Raw genomic sequence first — 17,447 nt, 5'->3', positions numbered from 1 at the left:
CCTGCAGGAGCAGTGGCATGTCCAGTGTTATCTGGAGACAGCTGTGTTGTGGCAGGCACCCATTGTATCACACCTTCGGCTAAAATAAGCCAAATGCAGCCAAAATAAGCACGGAGGTTTGCAGGCACCTCTTTCTGTGGAGTGGTGAGACCTCTCCCCATAGCCAGCAGAGGCTGGATGTCCTCATGCCTCTCCAGGCAGGACAGGGATCCCAGGGGTACCTGTCCAGGGATTTGCAGGTGTTCCACCCCTTCCTGCTGCCTCCCTCCAGCCTCCCCCAGTGTGCACAGCCCCTTGGGACAGCTCTTCCCAGCATTTCCCCCTCACCGCTGCCAGCCAGACCTCCCTGCTCTCTCTCCCCAGCCCTGCTGCAGCAGCAAGGAGGTGTTTGAGTCTTGTTGTCCCCCAAAACATGGAAATTGTAACTCCTGCCTCCCCATTGCCAGGGATGATGGGCAAAACAAGCAGTTTGAGTTTGGGGGGTGATGCTATGCTGGCAGCTCTCTGAGCACCTGTGAAAGTGGGAGGTGATAAAGAGCCTCCCTCCTGCTCACTGCCAGACTTCAGCCCAGTTTAGTTTGTTTTCTTTTCTTTTCCTGTCTTTTTGGTTTTTTGGTTTGTTTGTTTTGTTTTTTTTTTTTTAATTTGGAGCAGTAAAACCGAGCACAAAATGTATTCCAAACAAACAAACGAACAAACAAACACCTCTCTATAAAACCACTTCCTGACCGGGCAGCAGAACCTGCCTGGCACAACAAGGGATACAAGGATCTGAAATACCTACTGGTCATGGCTGAAGCCCATAATTCCCCCTATTCCTAACGAGCTGGCATTTAGAAACGCAGTTTAGCCATCTCCCAGAGGCACTTCCCGTCGGAGGCACAGCACAAGAATGTGTGCTGGGGGGACGAGCGGTGACAATGCGGCTCTGGTGGCACAAAGAGGGTCTCTGGGTGCTGGTTGTGACACCCACCAGCTGGCCCTGCACCGAGGCAGAGGAGTTGAACTGACACTAAGAATGGGCTTCTCGCTGGTATCGTACTTCAGACCCTGACCAAGCACTTCTGCCAAAGATTTGGGCTTTATTGCACTATACCCAGGCCAAGTCCTTTCTGCTAATGTTTTTGCCATGTCTCACCATGGCTTCCTGGTTTGGTTTTTTTTGGGTTTGTTTTTGGTTTTTTTTTTATAATTTATTTTTCGGTTTGTTTTCCTTTTTTCCCCCCCCCCCTTCCGTTACAATTTTGTTCTTGCTTTTCGGTGTGACTTGTTGTACTCTATGACAATAACCTTCTTAGCTCTAATGTCCCTCCTACCCCTCAGCAGTTGACCAAGCTCCACCAGTTGGCTATGCAGCAAACCCCCTTTACTCCCCTTGGACAGACCACCCCCGCTTTCCCTGGTACGTACCCACACGCCCTTTCAAGATATCCTTCTCTTACCTGTAGAGTTTCTCTCTCTTTCTAAACTCTTGCTGTTTAATGGAAATGAGCAGGGCGAGTAAAAAGTCGCAGTATCCATGGGGAGAGGTGAACGAGAGGCTTGGCAGATGTTTTGGGGGTCATGGTGCTCAAGGGCGAGCTCTCAGCCTGGGCTTTCCCAGCACAAGCCGTGAGCACAGTCCCTCCCTCCCTCCCTCCACGGAGGAGGCAGCATCCCCTGCCCTGCACCGCTCCGGATTCCGGCGGGACATCCGCGCTTTCCCAGCCGGAGCGGCTCGGGGCCGGCCGGGGCTGCTGCCTCGGGGAGCGGTGCTGGGCAGGCAGGATGGCACCCCCGCAGTAGTGGGAAGGAGTCGTGGCCGGAGGGGGCCGCGCTGACGGGAGGACAGCCGGCCCCGGCGTGGCCCGAGCCTTGTCCTCAAGGCTGGCATGTTCCCGGTGACCTGGGAAGCAGAAAGAGCACAGGGGATGGAGATACTTAAAGTACCGCTTGGAAGTTACTTTTCTGACAGTATGTTCATCATATTTTGAGCTTCCTAGATGAAGTGACATTGCTTATCTCCTCGAAGGCAAAAGCATTAAACCTGTTTCTTCTTTGCTCTTCAGGAGAAAAGCTGCCCTTACATTCCTCCGAAGAAGCTCAAAATCTGATGGGCCAGTCATCAGGTAAAACACAAAGCTAGAGGGAAGTAAGCAGGCTTTGGTGGAAATATATTCCGTAAATAGGACTGTGCCGTTGTTGTGCTCCGAGAGGAATTGTGGTATTCATGGAGAAGACAGCAGGTTTTCGTGGTGGGCAGGCAGAGATCGGGCACCACCGTTCTCCTTGGTGCAGCATGCCAAAGGAAAAGTGCCTGGGCTTTATTGCCTGGGTTTGTGATGTTTGTGTTTAACTGCCACAGAACCACAGAATCTCCTGAGCTGGAAGGGACCCACAAGGATCATCCAGTCCAACCCCTGGCCCTGCACAGACACCCCAACAACCCCACCCTGGGCATCCCTGAGCGCGTTGTCAAAACGCTCCTTGGGCTCCATCAGCCTGGGGCCGTGCCCATTCCCTGGGGAGCCTGGGCAGTGCCCAGCACCCTCGGGGGAAGAACCTTTCCCTGCTCTCCAGCCTGACCCTGCCCTGGCACAGCTTCCTGCTGTTCCCTCGGGTGCTGTCCCTGGGCACAGAGAGCAGAGATTGGTGCTGCCCCCCAGGTGTGGTGAGGTGTCTCCCAATGCCGTCTGCGTAACGGGGAAGATACCAGAGTCATCACCCTTATTCCTGCATTTAATTTTGCATAAACTTTACTCAGAAACAACAGAACAGTGCCGGTGGGAGCAGCCATGACATGCAGCTCTAGCCATCTCTGAGCCCTTCAAGGGTGAGTTGCAATTTTAGTGGGACAGGACCCCGAGGAGCCAAAGCGTGGCTGCAGCCTTGGAGACATTTTGCTGTCAGATGTCCCACATTCATCTGTACGTGCAGAACGGATTTGTCTTTTGTTTCCTACCATTGCATAGAGGGGTTCTCCCGAGAGCTGAAGGCTCACGGGCAATATGAACCAGACCTGGGGCACACAGCCATCCCATGCATGCCTCAAAGGTTTGGGGACATCACCTAACTATGAAAGCAAGCATAGCCCAAGTCAATAGACCCCACAGGACAACGGAAATAGAGATTTCATGACACCGACCTGTGCAGCCATGTTTTCTGCATGTCCCCTTTGCCCTTTGCAGTCACCCAAGGCATTAATCCTTCCCTGACACCCTCGTTACAGCCTCAAGGACTGCTTGTGCATATCGGAGAGGGAGGATCCAGAGTGCTGAAATAAACAGTCTCCGGGTCATGGAGAAGGATGTGGCCATTCCTCAAAGGCTGTGTGATGCAGGGATGGTGCGGTACCATGGCACCAGGTGCCCCAAGGGCTTTCAGCAGCAGCCATGTCATCTGAGTGTGGGATGGAGGGTGCTGCCTGTGAGTCTGAGGAGCTTAGCTTGTATTCCCTAAGATCCCTGGATGCCTCAGTACTGCTCAGAGCCCTCACTGGTGCTCTGCTCCCTTCAGAAGACATTTTCTGCCATACCCAGGCTGCTGCTGAGCTGGGCCTTGTAACACATGGCCAAGGGACAGGACCACCCTCACCAGAGGGACGTGTCTGTGATAGGTGCAGTCCACCTTGCCCCAGACTGTGAGGAGGCTCAGTGTACAGGACAGGGCAGGTGCATGTGTGCTGTAAAGCCAACATTGAGCATTGCCTGTGGTGTAGTACCTGTTTTGTGCAGGTTTTGGCATTAGTACGCCTGGCAGGGGTGAAGGACAGCAGAGGGCTGCCTACTGGAGGATCTGCATCCTCATTCCCTGCATTTCCTCTCCTCTCTGTGCTCCCAAGTGAAAAATCTGGTGAGGAGACCTCCTGCAGGCAGGTGTCAGAGAGGTGTGTCTGGGAAGCTGCATTCAGGCAAGCACAGGAATCACAGAGTCACAGAATCATGGAATGGTTTCCCTTGGAAGGGCCCTTAAAGCCCTTCTTGTTCCACCCCGTGCCATGGGCAGGGACACCTTCCACTATCCCAGGTTGCTCTAAATCCCATCTATCCTGGCCCTGAGCATTTCCAGGGATGGGGCAGCCACAGCTTCTCTGGACCAGGGCCTCCCCACCCTCATTTCCTAACATCCTAAGATCATGCATGAGCACATCAGAGATACCTGGAGCTCCTCTCCCTCTGTGCTGAGGCCCTCCATGGAAATACATGAGGAATTGGGTACTGCTGCTGCCTTGTTTTGCAGGAGCCCTGCACTTCCAGTCTCCTTGTGCTTCTTCATTCCGCACCTCCTTAACCACCCTCGTTCCATGGACACAGATCTGGCAGTCTCTTCTGCTCTTACAAGCCTTCATCAGTGGTTTATATCATAAGGACAAGGGGTTTTTTTTCCAGTTACTGCAAATTCCTGTCAGCCACCAGACAGCTTCTTTCTTGCAGATTTGACATAGGACGTCCCTGCTTCAGCACTGAGGTGATTTAATATGGAAAACCGTGGGAGAGGCAGGCTTTGACCTAGGAGCACTACGGCATGGTGTCCTCTTACCTCTGGAGCTGCACACACAGGGTATCCTGCTGGCTCCAGCCATTCCCACCATGGAGGAGAGAGCTCTCCCTGATGCAGGAGAGGCTGGGAGGATGCACGCCGCTGCCTTCGCTCCTCGCTGTGTAATTTTGGAGGGAAGCAGGATCTGAATCTCCATACTGTTCATCTTGCTTTCCCTTGGGAATAAGAGGGACAGCTGGTCCTGGGTCCAGCTAGGTTGCATGTCTTAGCAGTCTGGCTTAAATTCAGCATGAGAGTCCGTGGGGCTCTAACTTGCAGAGGACTTGTGCCGCCGGATCCCGTGGGGACACCGGTTTTGGGGCACCAAGCTGCTGTCACACCCCAGCAGCTCAGTGCTGCTGCATCCAGAGAGGGCTGGAGGGTGCATGGACAGCATTCCTGCCGGCTCGTGGGTGTCCCATGCTCTCTGCTGCTGTGTGGGAAGGTGTTTCACCCACCTCTCTTTGGCGATGCTGGAACCTTGCACCCTCTTCTGAAGCCATTCCCAGTGGGAGGATGAAGGGTGGGAAGCGAGGCACCCGTGGGATGCAGGGAAGGTGACACCCAGCTCCAGCAGAGTCAGGTAGCGACCGTCTTCCTCCTCCTTGTCCCGGAGTGTGTGATCCCCTTCCCCTCCCAGCCCGGAGCAGGACGCAGCCTTGGCAGTGTTGCGGGAAAGCAGCGGAGCTCCGTCGTGTCACCTGTGCCAGCTCTAACCTTGTTCCCTTGCGTCTGCCCAGGTTTGGATGCCAGTCCCCCGGCCAGTACTCATGAACTCACCATTCCCAATGATGTAAGTAAATCCAAGTGCTTCCTTGGCATGCCCGTGTGTGTATACACATGTATGTATATATATACATACATATATCTATATATAAGCTGCAGCCACTTGGCTCTGTTAAACATATTTAGAGATGCCCCTTCCCCATGTTCCTCATCCATGTGCAGCCCACTGGGGCTCAACCTGCAGCACAACGCGCCCGTTGGACTTTACCCCGTCGGTGGCTTCCCTAGGTACAATCCTTAATGCTCCATTTTCCTTTCCAAGTGAACGCAGTGCTCATGAAACATGCCCAGCTGACAGCACTGGGAAAGGGAGAGAGCTCCCATGCCGGCCCTGATTAAACTCTTAACTGCTTAATCAGGCCGTGGCGGGTCTGAGATGATGTTCCAGCTCAAGGGCAGTGGCTGGGCAGGGGGTGGTGGGGAAGAGGAGGTAAGTAAATAACATTTCTGATGCCACAAAGTGTCACACGAGCGTCTGAAAGAGGGTGCGTCTCATCTTAGTGCTGCTGGTAGGCAGCTTTGAGGTCTGGTAGATGGAAGCGTTGTGGTAAAGTGGGTGTTGGACTGGGATATTTGCTGGGAGGAGGCTGGAGCCATGCTGGGCAGGGATGCTCAGCGGGGAAGAGGTGGGATGGAGAGCACGACACAGCCAGAACCTGGATCCACGTGCCTCACTTGCTTCTGGACTGGTTCTAATGGATTAAGACCCACTCTGTGCTCAAATCATGATGAGGGCAAGCGGGGGGATGACATCCAGTCTCTGTTCCCATCTCCATCACTGACAAGCACCTTCAGCCCATCCTCATCAGGAGTCTCTGGATGGGGTCTGGCAGCTCTTGCTACCTCTTCCTGCTGTTCACCAGCAGCCGGCAGTGCCAGGGAAGGGCAGCGATCCCAACTGCAGCTGCCAGGCACCTCTGCCGAGACCTCTCTCCACCCGAGAGACGTGGCAGTGCAAGAGCCTCTGAGCACCTGCTGGCTGAAACCCTTGGAGATGCTTTGCCCTGGGCCACATCACTACAGGAGGGATCTGCAGAGGAGCCAGTGGGGACTGATCCCAGATCTGCTCCAACTGTTCATCCAGCAAGGATCCCTCTCCAGGAGGCTGCAGGGAGCTCCTGAGGTTCCAACAGCCATGTCTGCTGAGCATGGAGGACCGTAGCAATAAAGGCATCTTCAGAAATAGAAAGAGACCCCTTGCAAAAGGACACACGTGGGAGGAAAGGATGCCAGGAGACCTCTGAGAACTGAGGAGCACTCAGAGCATTCACTTGCCAGAGACCCAGCTCTCACCAGACCTGGGAGGCGTTAGAGGTCATCACCTGCATCTTGAAAAACTCCTCCTTAGCTCTCCCCACTGTTGTTTCAAAGGCTTTTAAACACCCACTGCCACCTTCTCGGGAAGCAGAGGACAGGTTTGGGTTCCTTTTAGAGTCACCAGGCATGTTTTAGGGGTGTAGCTTGCAGGTGTGCTGCAGCTGAAGGAAATCTGATGATACCCGTCTTGCTGCTCCTCTGACTGTCAGGAGAAACTTGAACTCTGTTCAGCTTGGGTGTAGCTGAGCATCTGCCTAAACAGTTTGGTTCCTCAGGTCTCCCCAGCAGATTTTCATTTGCTGAAGCATCTCGGAGTTATTTCTGTGCTGTGAAGACCAGGATGGGCTGAACATCCCCCTACAGAACCTGAGACAGTGGATACCCTTCCAGTGTATATTCAGGGCCATGTGGGATAAACCACTGTGGCAGCCCCATGGTCTGACTAAAGGATCAGGGAATATTTGGAGGAGTAATCGTCTCCACTTATACCACGGCAGAAATCCAGCAGCTGCCAAGATGAACATCCCATGTGTAAAATGCCCTTGGAAAAGAGCTCAGATGGCCAAGAAGGGCGTGCAGAGCACCTCATGCCTGTGTTGGTCAAGCTGGATAACCCTGTATGTGTTACCAAGCTTTGGAGATGCTTTGAGGGACATGCACAAATGAGCAAAGACCATTGAGGAAGTTCAAGCCACTGAGGACTATCAAGGAAATTCAAGGGATGAACAGTTGAGGAAATTCAAGCCTCCAGCTGGCTCTGATTTTTTCACAAGAGTGTGAAAGACGTACTTTTGGGTAGGGTGCACCTTTCCTGCGGGTGCCACAGCCACATGGGGCTCTCCTGTGCCCGCGGGCAGGCCTCTGGATTGCACCAAAGAGCTAGAGGGGGTAGCAGAGGCACTGAGGGTGTCCCAGTGGGATAGAAGAAATATGGGATGGGGTCACTGCACCAGCTGATGAGGGGGCTCCTGGGGCTGGCCTGTCCCCAGGGAAGGCAGTGGGCTTGTTTCCTTCTAGTAACGTGTTCAAACCACCTTTGGGTTTGCTGTGACTGCCAAGGGGATGAGTACTTGCAAAGCACTGACCATTTATTAAATCATGAAAATTATTATTACTGAAACGAGCTCTCCTTGAAGCCCTCTGAGATGCTGGGCACCCTGTGCAGATAATGGAGATTCTTCTCCCCCCCAAGGAGCAGAGCAGAGCAGAGCAGGTCTCTGGATGTGTCCTTGGAGGACGGTGCTCACGCACAGGTGGGATTCACCCCGGGCTGTCCCTCTCCTATTTTCATGAGCATTAAGGTCACTCTTGTCCCAGGTGTGCTCGTGTCCCACCGGTGACTGCCAGAGCTGCCGCTTCTCAGACGTTCCCTCCGTGCTTTCTTTCCTAGCTAATAGGCTGCATAATCGGACGCCAAGGGACCAAAATCAATGAAATTCGGCAGATGTCGGGAGCGCAGATCAAAATCGCCAACGCCACGGAAGGGTCATCGGAGCGCCAAATTACCATCACAGGAACCCCTGCAAACATCAGCCTTGCGCAGTACCTCATCAACGCCAGGTGAGACCCCCCCGCCGACCTCCGCCACGGCCCATCGCGTCCCGCCGGCGCGCTGGGAGCAGCCCGCGCTCCCGGGGGCCAGCAGGGGCTTCCCGAGGCCGGCTGGGATGGACGGTGTCTTGCTGAGACCTCTGAGCGGGGACCAGACGTCGCCAGCAGGACATGTCCCCCCAGCTGGCACTTTGGCTGGGGAGCGGGAGCCGCCGCGCTGCTGGCGGAGAGGCCGCGGGTCGCGCCGGGCCCTGCCCTCCCGCCACCCTCGCTCAAGGATTTTGCTCGCGGGTGGGCAGAGTGGCCGCCGTCTTTGCCTGTGGACGAGGCAGGGGACGGGGACAGGAACGGAGCTGAGCCCGTGGCAGGGAGGCATCACTTGGGACCTGCTTGCTGGGATCCCAGCATCGCTCACTGCCTCTTCCACGAGCTTCCAGGCCTCCCAAAGGCTTTCCTCCATTCAGTGAAAACAATCGGTCCAATAAACGCAAGACATGGGAACGGCCTGACTGCTTCCTTATCATCATGAAAAGCTTGGCACTGCAGGACCTCGCAGGGGCCAAGGGTTCCCAGCGCTGCCGCCGGCTGGGGGGAGACGCAGCCCGTGCCGTGGGGGCCGGGGGCCGGCAGCGGCCTGCGAGGGCAGCGGGCAGGGGAGGCTGGAGCGCTGAGCTGGGGACCCCCCGCTCCGTGCAGGCAGCGAGCCGTGCCTGTTTGCCTGTGTCTGTGGACTCGTGGACAGCGAGTTTAAGGGGATACAGGACCTTTCTGGTAGCTTTGCACCTGCCTGGCAGAGCCACGCGAGCCGGCCCATCCGCCCGGGCAGGACTGGTGCCCCGGACGCGCGCAGGACGGAGGCCGCTGGCAGGGCCCCGAGGACGGGGGGCTGCTGGCGGCGGCTCTGACGCTTGCTGGGGTGTGGGCTGGCAGCACCGGTGAGGTCTGTATGTGCTTTCTCCTCCCCGCACCCAACCCACCTGAGCCCCGACCCGCAGTAGACCCCCGCCATCCCATCCCGCCCCGCTCCCCCGCTGCCCATGCCCGTGGCACCTCTCCCCCCGCTCGGGTGAGGGACGGGGCCAGCCCCCCGCCCGCGGGCATGGCTGAGCCGCTTCCCCGCAGATCCTCGCCAATGGCGGTCTACTGCGGGCCGTCCCTGAGACAGGAGAGAGAAAGAAAAGAAAAAGAAGCGGCTCTTCGTTGCTGGGAAGGGCTGGCTGAGCTGCCCCTGTGCGGAGGTGACCTGCTGGGGCGGCAGGATGGGGCTCAGCCTCTCCCAGAGTTTCGAAACCAGAGCAAAATGAAGCAGCCAGGGGAGCTGGCACAGCTGCCTGTCCCCCGTGGGAGGGATGCTGCTGGAAGAGAAGCCGTGCTCTGGGATGACTCCTGCCAGCACCTCTGGTGGGTGACACCCCTGCCTCGACACGGTGACAGTAAAGGGCACCCAGCACCTGGCCGCAGCGAGGAGAGGGGAAGGCAGCCAGCCACTGCGCTGGCTCTGTGCTCCAGCAGCCCCCCGTGCCCTCCACGGGGGACCCCCAGGCCGCCCAGTGATGCTCTGCCCACCCGACTATGCGGGGCGTGAGCAAGAGGAGCGCTGCCCCGCAGGGTCTTCGTTTTCTTTTCTGCTCCGGTGATTAAGCGCTTGTTTTTTGTCTCCCCCCCACCCCTCTCTCTGCCCCTGTCTATTCTAGGCTGACGTCTGAGGTCACTGGAATGGGCGCACTCTAATTTCCACCCACCATCCTCCACTCCGCACCACCCGACCCTCTCCAGCCACCGGCACTCCACCCAGCCTGTACTGCCTGTACATTTACCGTCTTCCCTTTGCCTCCACAGATACTCTTTTCTTTACTAACGAATATATATATATATAAAAACACACGCGCGCATATGCACACACCGGAACGATTCTTTATGAGCTCTTTACTCTGTGCTCCCGAGGCTGCTCCCAAACTCTTTGGTTATGGTCCTTGTTTTCAGCGTTACGGTGTAAATTCTTCATCTGCTTTTTGGGGACGAGGGAGGGGGGAGGGGGGTGTTGGTTTTTTCTCTCACTGGCGAGACTCCAGGAGCTGACGGGGTCTCTAGTGTCAGTCTAGCATAGCTACCTACACGTTTGAGTTGACATTGGCGGTACTTTCTGTAGCCCATGGACATATGTGATGCCACCCAGAGCTGTGCTTGCTTCAGATGACTTAATTTCTCTCACCCTCCTTCCTCTGGTGCTCCCTCTTGCTTGTCCTGGCTCACCTTTGCCACCTCATGCCCCTGCCCTTGGGGTAAGGGCGTAGTTTTCACCCCGTGTTATTTGGGAAGCAGAAACCAAGCGCAGGCTTCTCTCTTGGAACATGGCATGGTCCAGACAAGCCCTTTTTCCTGCTAAACTAAGGGAATCTCACACACACACACACATACACACAAATGCTCGTTTTTTTTAACTAACGAGCACCTGGAAGTGGGAAGAACTCAGCTGTATGGGATTCACACCCCCAGGGGCCTTTGAAAGCACTCTTTTGGCAATCCCCCATGGACGATAGCTCAGGAAGCTCTGTGAGCCGGCTGTGTTTGTCGTTGTTTGTGTTCAATAAATGTCTGTGCAGCTCTGGTACCGATGGGCTCCGACTGTTCTTCTCCTGGGTCGCCCTGACAATTCCAGACCCATCCTTCCCTCTGCATCCTTCCACACCTTTTTAACTGCTTGGAGGGAAGGTGGGGGTTGTATGCAAGAGTTCTTCATTACTATTTCTTTTTTATTTTTATTTGTATTTTTATTTTTACTACTACCATTACTATTATTATTTTTCATCACCATCATCATAATTTTTTTTTAATTTCTTTTTTTTTAGAGAAGGTCCCCACGAGCGATGCACTTCCTGAGTGATTCCATGCTTTCTGTTTGGTTGTTTTTTTGGTTGTTTTTTTTTTTTTCCGAAGAGAGAGTATTTGGCTTGCATAATCCTTTGGTTTTCCCTTAGATTAATTTATAAGTTACGGTGTGACAAGCACCATCTCTCACTGCCCCCTTGTCTGGACGGATCTGCCATGTCTGTGCCCCACACCCTTCCCCAAGACCCTCTCTGCTCAGCCCTGCCTTTTCCTTCCAGGCTTTTCTTCTCTCTCCTACCTCTCCAACAGGGAAACGTACGTTTTCCGTCTGTTAATTCCTGACTGTCCCTTGTCCCAGATGGCAAATGAGGGGACCATGATACACCATGTCCCCAGACAGCTGAAGCAGCCACACAGTTCATTTTTGCTCTGTCCCAGAGGGGAAATACACTGTTTTTCCAGGTGAGCCCCAAGACTTCATGGCCTTTCCCTCTCTTCCACCCTCGGTACTGGCAGGCACCGCTGGCAGCTTCCCACCCTCTCCTGCCAGGATGCTGGGCCACTTCTCCTTGTGTCACCAGCCCTGCTGGCTCAGCACTCACAGGGGCTGGCTGTGTCAGGGGTCCCAGGTGATGCCACTGCATCCATGGAGCCAAGGATGATGGGCAGGGGGTTATGGGCTCCAGCTGGGATGGGAGCACAGCCCAGGAGCCTGGAAAGGTGAAGGTGGTGCTGCTGAGTGTCAGGGTTTGCTCTGCCCAGGTGTCCCAAAACCCGTGCATGCTCAGCTCTCTGGAGCATTCCAAGCCTCTGTGGTTAAAGGTGCTCCCAGATCCTCCATAAGGTGCTTTGCTGCCTGTCTCCAACCCCTTGCCCTGCTCTCCCTGGCACTTTGGGTTCAGCTGTGCCTTTTGGGTGGCCCAGCAGCCCCACAGGCTCCAGAGCATCCCCTGATTCCCCATCCAGAGGAGCACAGGTGCTGTGGGGAGTGCTGAGGGGCTCAGGTGCGGCCAGTAGCCTCTGCTGGCACCTCCCCATGTATCTGTGCTGATGCTGAGGATGGAGGGAGGCGGGCGCCAAACGGTGCCCCCTCCAAGTCACCGGCTGGCCAGCAAAGCGTGGAACCACCTGCCAGGGTGGTGAGTCAGCTGTGGGCAAGGGGCACCCCTCGTCTTCTCCTGTTCCTCAGTCTGCTTTAGACCAAGAGTTTTTCCTGTTGGAAGAATGAAATATCCGTGTGTGAGACCCGGCAAAAATAACCACCCCGCTGGCCTGGGGGCTGAGCCACAGCAAAAGCTCCACATCCCACTGCCAGCACCCTCCATGGCAGCCTGGGGTGCTGCCCCCTCAGAGAGGGATGGTGCCTGGAGGGAGCCAGCCCATCCTGCCCTTCTCAGCTCCTCCTCGGGGCTGTCGGACAAGCTGGAGCACAAGGAGACCTTCTTCATGAGGTGCTGGAGGCACAGCAGCAGCAGCATCACGTTGACCAAGACTGAGAAATCCATCCCAGGCCGACAAGGCTGTGGGGTTCGGACACCTGGGGAAGGCCGGGGGGCGTGACGGCGTCCTGGACACAGAAATGGCTTTGCACGGTGCCTGCAGATCACGGCTGCCCTGAATTCCTCTGCTCTCTGCGTGTGCTCCCTGTGCCGTTCCCCACCTCCACTGAGACAGCGCTGCCCAAAATAGCAAATGCCAGATTGGGTCTGCCAGATGCAGCCAAGCTCAGAGGCTGCTGGAGAGGGGGAGCAGACTGCAGCAATACCTCTGCACCCATCCCTACGCCAGCAAGCCCACGGGTAACACCCCCCCTCTGGCTACCATCCCCATCCCAGCCCGCTCCCAGGCATCCGTCACCCAGCCAGGCTGTGGAAAAGGCACCCCAGGAATCGGTGGTGAGGGAGAAGAGGCTGGATATGAGCGTTGCTCTGGCATCAGGCGGGTGTCCGAGACGTCGTGTCAAGGCTTGTGCTGCCACAAGGGTCCGTGCTCACGGCAGTGCTCCAGGGAATGCTGGATGTGGCCACAGGGGGACAAGGGACTGTCCAAGCAGTAGCAGTCACCTGGGTCACCTCCCAGGAGCTCTGCACAGTCACAGAATCACAGAATATCCTCAGCTGGAAGGGATCCACCAGGATCATCGAGTCCAGCTCCTGATCCTGCACAGGACAAAGCATCCCTCCTTCTGGCATTCCCTTTGACTTTGCAACTTTTCTTTGGGGTCACATTGCCAAGGTTATTTTGCAAATTTAAAAAAAAAAGAAAAAAAGGATGAAACTGCAGTGTTATTTGGGAATCAGCTTATCCATCATCTGGGCTTGAGCGAGGTTTGGAGACAGAGGTGTTGAAACCATTGCAGCATCCCCTGGGAGCATGTTGATGACAACAAGGGTAACAACAAAATTGCAAGGAATGTTTCAAACTCAGCTTTGATTTCTTTGGGATGACTCAAAAGGAGATTTGCTGTTTTCTTTGGAAGGAGCTTCAGTGTTTTGCTTTGATTTGTGATAGGTTTGTCTTGGGTTTCCATTTTGGGTGAACTTAAAATACTCTGATGATGCATCCACAGCCACGCCACTGGGAAAAATCTCTAATATTGGGGTGAATATTCAATACTATGTGAACGTCCCAGTTAATCAACAGAATAGCTTTAATACATTGCTTTTCTCTCCCAAAACAATGCATGTTATCCAGTCAGAATGATTCAACATTTCTGGAATGAGTTATTTAGGGGGAAATTTTGACTTTGACTGGAAAGTATTGGTCCAATGCCTCCCCCTGCCCCTGGAGTGTGGGGGGTCTCCATCAGAGAGGAGCCAGTTGAGGTCTGTGCTCAGCCCCTTGGCCTCAGCTGAAGGTCCCCACTCCCCCTGCATATCCTTGTCGTGCTCCCAAAATTGTTTGGAGTATTGTTCTGTATTTTTTTCCCCTAGACTCTATTTGCAAATCTAGTACAAAATAAGACTGAAAAAAATAGACCATTTCCCCTAAGGGAAAGTGACTTTCACCGGGGAGGCTCTTTAGATTTCATACTCTCTTTGAGCTGTTGTTCCGGGGTTTGTTATGTATCCACGCTAGTCACTTTTAATTATGCTAATTCCCAGTTTATCCTCCATTAGCAAGGGTAATTTCCTGCCTCCGGTGCCGGCCGAGGTAGAGTTTCTGGGGGATCTCGGCGTGGTGTGGCAGGGATGAATGCTTAATCCCCTCTTCTCCTTGGCCACAGGGATGGACGGCATCTCCCCAGCCCTGCAGCCCCCAGCCCGGGGGGTACCCGCTCGCCAGCCCTGGGCGCCTCCGGCTGGTCACTAGATGTCCCCATTGCCCAGCTTTTCATGGATCCTGCTCCAGCCGGGACGCGGGCAGCCCTGGGATGTTCCAGCCGCTGCTCCAGCTGCGTGCAGAGGACATCCCGCGCTGCTGGAAAGGGACTGGGCTTTTGTGTGCGTGTCTCTGACACTGGTGGCGGGCGGTGACATCCAGCGAGCGGGTGACATCCAGCACCGCGTCCCTCTGCAGGAAGGGTCCCATCAGTGCTGGGACCTGAGTGGAGCCAGCCCAGCCCACACGGGCAAGGATGTGTGGCGAGCATCTCCTTGGCCACGGGTGGCACAAGCCACCCCCTTATGCTGGCCCAAGCCCAATCGGGCTGACAAAAGGACAAGGTTTTGCTGGAGAGGTCCCAGGGGTCTCCATCCCTGTGGTCCCCAGGGAGGCATTCCCAAGCTGGCTGCTCTGTGCCTTGGCTGGCAGCAGGAGCCTCTGCAGCTGGCGGAATGACTGCAGAAAGGTCACGGCCTCCGTGCAATGCCCCCGCTCCCATGCTGGATGTTACAGGGAGCCGGGGCTCTGCTGAGAGGGATATTTTTGCTCTCCCTTCAAAAAGAATGCAGCTGCGGATCCTGATCCTGATCCGCTGTGCAGTGCAGCGAGCCCCAGGCCCCCGGCCAAAGGGGAACGTGGCAGTGACTTTTAGGAAGTACTGAATGTACCAGATGTGCAACTCTCTCCCCTCCAGATGTGCGGCCCTCCTCCCACTCTGCCCCAGCACCCTTGTCCTGCAAAGAGGAAGATGAGACTCCGGATCGCTCCGAAAGCATCCCACAGACCGAATCCAGCCAAGTGCAAAGCCAGGCTGGCTCTGGATTCCCACATTCGTGTTTAACCGCAGTGATGTCTCTTCCCAGAAATGATGATCAAGTCCGCCCTGCACATGGGGAACAAAACCAGCCAGGAGATGGGGACGAGGATGGAGCAGCGGGAGGAGGTTTCGGGTCTGAGCCCCACGCTGAACCGCAGCCTCTGGCTGATTGAAAACACACGTGCTGTTCCCAGAAGGAACTGCTTTGATCCCGAAAGGATAGGCCGGGATGTGCATGAGGACTGGAATATTTGAAGCACACATGGAACGCTGTGTCCTGGTTCCCTGCAGGCAGTGTCACTATTTGTCCCTCTCTGAGAGCGTTTGTGTCTGGATCAAACGCTTGGCTCTGGAGTGTCTCTGGGTTTGGTTGTGTCTGATGGGACTGCGTGGCACAGGATGCCTCGTGGGAGCGTGGGCACGGCCAGGGTGTGAGATGCTCTGTGGAATGCGAGCACGGTGGTGATGGGCCAGCAGCCAGCATGGCCAGGCACACAGAGCACAGAGGGATGGGGCAGCATCACTCCGGAACTCAGGACTGCGTGCACAGCTTGGGATCAAACCACCACAGATATCCAACAGGATTTCCCAAGTGCAAAGGGCAGCAGGCCATGATGTGCTCACCCAAAAGCAGTCAATTAGTGGTGTGGGGGTTTTTTTGGTGGGAGGACATTGCAGTGATGTAACCTGAGGCTGCTGCTGCAGCTGCTGCTGTGGTTTTCCCAAGGGATGATGCTGTGTGCTACCAAGCACGCAGCCGTGCTCCCGAATCTCTTACAGGAGCGCTGCAGAGGCACTGTCAGTAAAAAGCCAGTGAAAAAGCAAACCCAACACACCAGAGAAACCGCCATCTCTGTGCTTAAAACAAATTTTCAGTTGCAGACTAAAATTTATTCTTGCCGCAAGTAGATCTCCGCTCTGCATATTTCGGGCTGAAACGCGGTGATTTCCAGAGGCACAGGGTGGTGCAGTGCAGCACCGGGCAGCGGTTGTGCGGGGATGTGTGTCCTTCCCCAGTGCTCCTCTCTCAGCTGCCCATCACCCCCAGCACAGCAGTGCCCTTGCCCATCACGCCCAAATCTTGCTGATGGGGTCCAGCAGAACCAGCTCTCCGCAGTCACCATCCCCACAACCATGGGTTTGTAGGGCAGAGAAAGGGCAGATCCTCAGCCCAGAAACAGCCTCAATGTGCTCAGATGGCTTCTCTGGAGCTGCCAAAAAGCTGCTCTCAGCCCTCGGTGAGAGCCCATGAGGCAAACACAGCACACCGGGCAACCGCCCGGGCTCACCTGGCAGCCCAGCTCACGCTAGATGTGTTTTGGTGTGAGCTCCCATGGAAAAAAAGGGAGATTTGTTGTGGTGTAGCAGAGCTCCATGTGGGCATGGCTCCTCCAGCTTGGCTTTTGGGGTGTGGGTGATTTCAGTATTGCGCTGGAGATTGCTCGGGGTGTTGTGGCAGCCTCACGTTCGCATAGCCCAAGAGGCCAGGAGGCACCGGTGCTGGAGCCTTGGCTGGGCCCTGACCATCTCCCTTGCTTGCCCCCCAGCTCTGCAGACCCTGACCCCCATGGGAGGAACACCTTCACCGCCTGACCAGAACGCCGCAGCCGACGTGGTGCCAGTGGCTGATGCTTGAGCCTCCTCCGAAGATGCTGCCGGCTTCCCGCAAGCTTCTCCCGCTCCTTCATGGCGCCCTTGGGGCCAACTGCCCGAACCCCCCTGCCCGTGGCTGCCCAGACCCCGCTCCTCAGCCGGGGCATGGGGCAGCAGCGGGCTCAGGGGGCTGGGGAAGCAGCTCTCAGGAGGACAGCAGCTTGCAGCCAGCGTGCGGCGGTACCCACTACGAGCCAGCGCTTCCCACCGCCCCTCTCTGCGCTTCCTCATCGCCCCTCACGCCCCTGCCGCTTTGCAATGTATTTTGTGGCTTATCTGTGTCATTGCAATAAAGCTTTTGTTGCTTGACGTGCCCTCCGTGGTGAGCGGGATGAGGCTGGGGAGCCGTGGTTTGGGCAGTGGGGCATCCACAGGGAGAGGGGCAGGGTGCTGGGGGTGCCCCAGTTGCACAAAAGCCTCGGTGCCCCCAGAATGGTTAATGGGGAAACTCAGCCCATGAAGCAATCCGTGGCTTGGAAAACGGGCCTCAGAGCCCTGGCTCCACTCAGCGTCAGGAAATGATCCCACATGGGAGCAGGGCTGCCAGGAGGGAGGGGGAATGGGACAGGGGGAGCACTGCAAAGAGAATCCAGAGTGTTCCCGAAAGGCGGCGACGACCGGGATTCATTATCCGTTGGGAGACGTGTTTATA

The 17,447-nt window shown here is 55.8% G+C and overlaps 1 protein-coding gene across 36 annotated transcripts in view; it reads left to right on the top strand.

Moving 5' to 3' along the window:
- Window positions 1-17,104, top strand: part of PCBP3 (poly(rC) binding protein 3) — a 54,977-nt gene extending 37,873 nt beyond the window's left edge. For 12 of the 36 annotated variants that reach the window (XM_042035264.1, XM_042035271.1, XM_042035278.1 and 9 more), the window contains 5 exons: window positions 1,324-1,402; window positions 2,049-2,108; window positions 5,259-5,311; window positions 8,012-8,181; window positions 16,690-17,104. In XM_042035264.1, the coding sequence (XP_041891198.1) occupies window positions 1,324-1,402; window positions 2,049-2,108; window positions 5,259-5,311; window positions 8,012-8,181; window positions 16,690-16,735 (408 nt within the window). In that variant the 3' untranslated portion in view covers window positions 16,736-17,104. Of the gene's footprint in view, window positions 1-1,323; window positions 1,403-2,048; window positions 2,109-5,258; window positions 5,312-8,011; window positions 8,182-9,866; window positions 10,784-16,689 lie in introns of those variants that run through there. The other 24 variants (XM_042035273.1, XM_042035265.1, XM_042035281.1 and 21 more) reach the window with 17 other exon arrangements.
- The last annotated feature ends 343 nt before the right edge of the window (window positions 17,105-17,447 follow it).

The sequence above is a fragment of the Corvus kubaryi genome, unplaced genomic scaffold (genome assembly GCF_017639235.1).
Source record: "Corvus kubaryi isolate FWS band 111438036 unplaced genomic scaffold, C.kubaryi_AGA036_p1.0 37383, whole genome shotgun sequence".
In the NCBI taxonomy this organism is placed as follows: Eukaryota; Metazoa; Chordata; class Aves; order Passeriformes; family Corvidae; genus Corvus; species Corvus kubaryi.
This window is presented reverse-complemented; position numbering and strand designations above follow the sequence as displayed.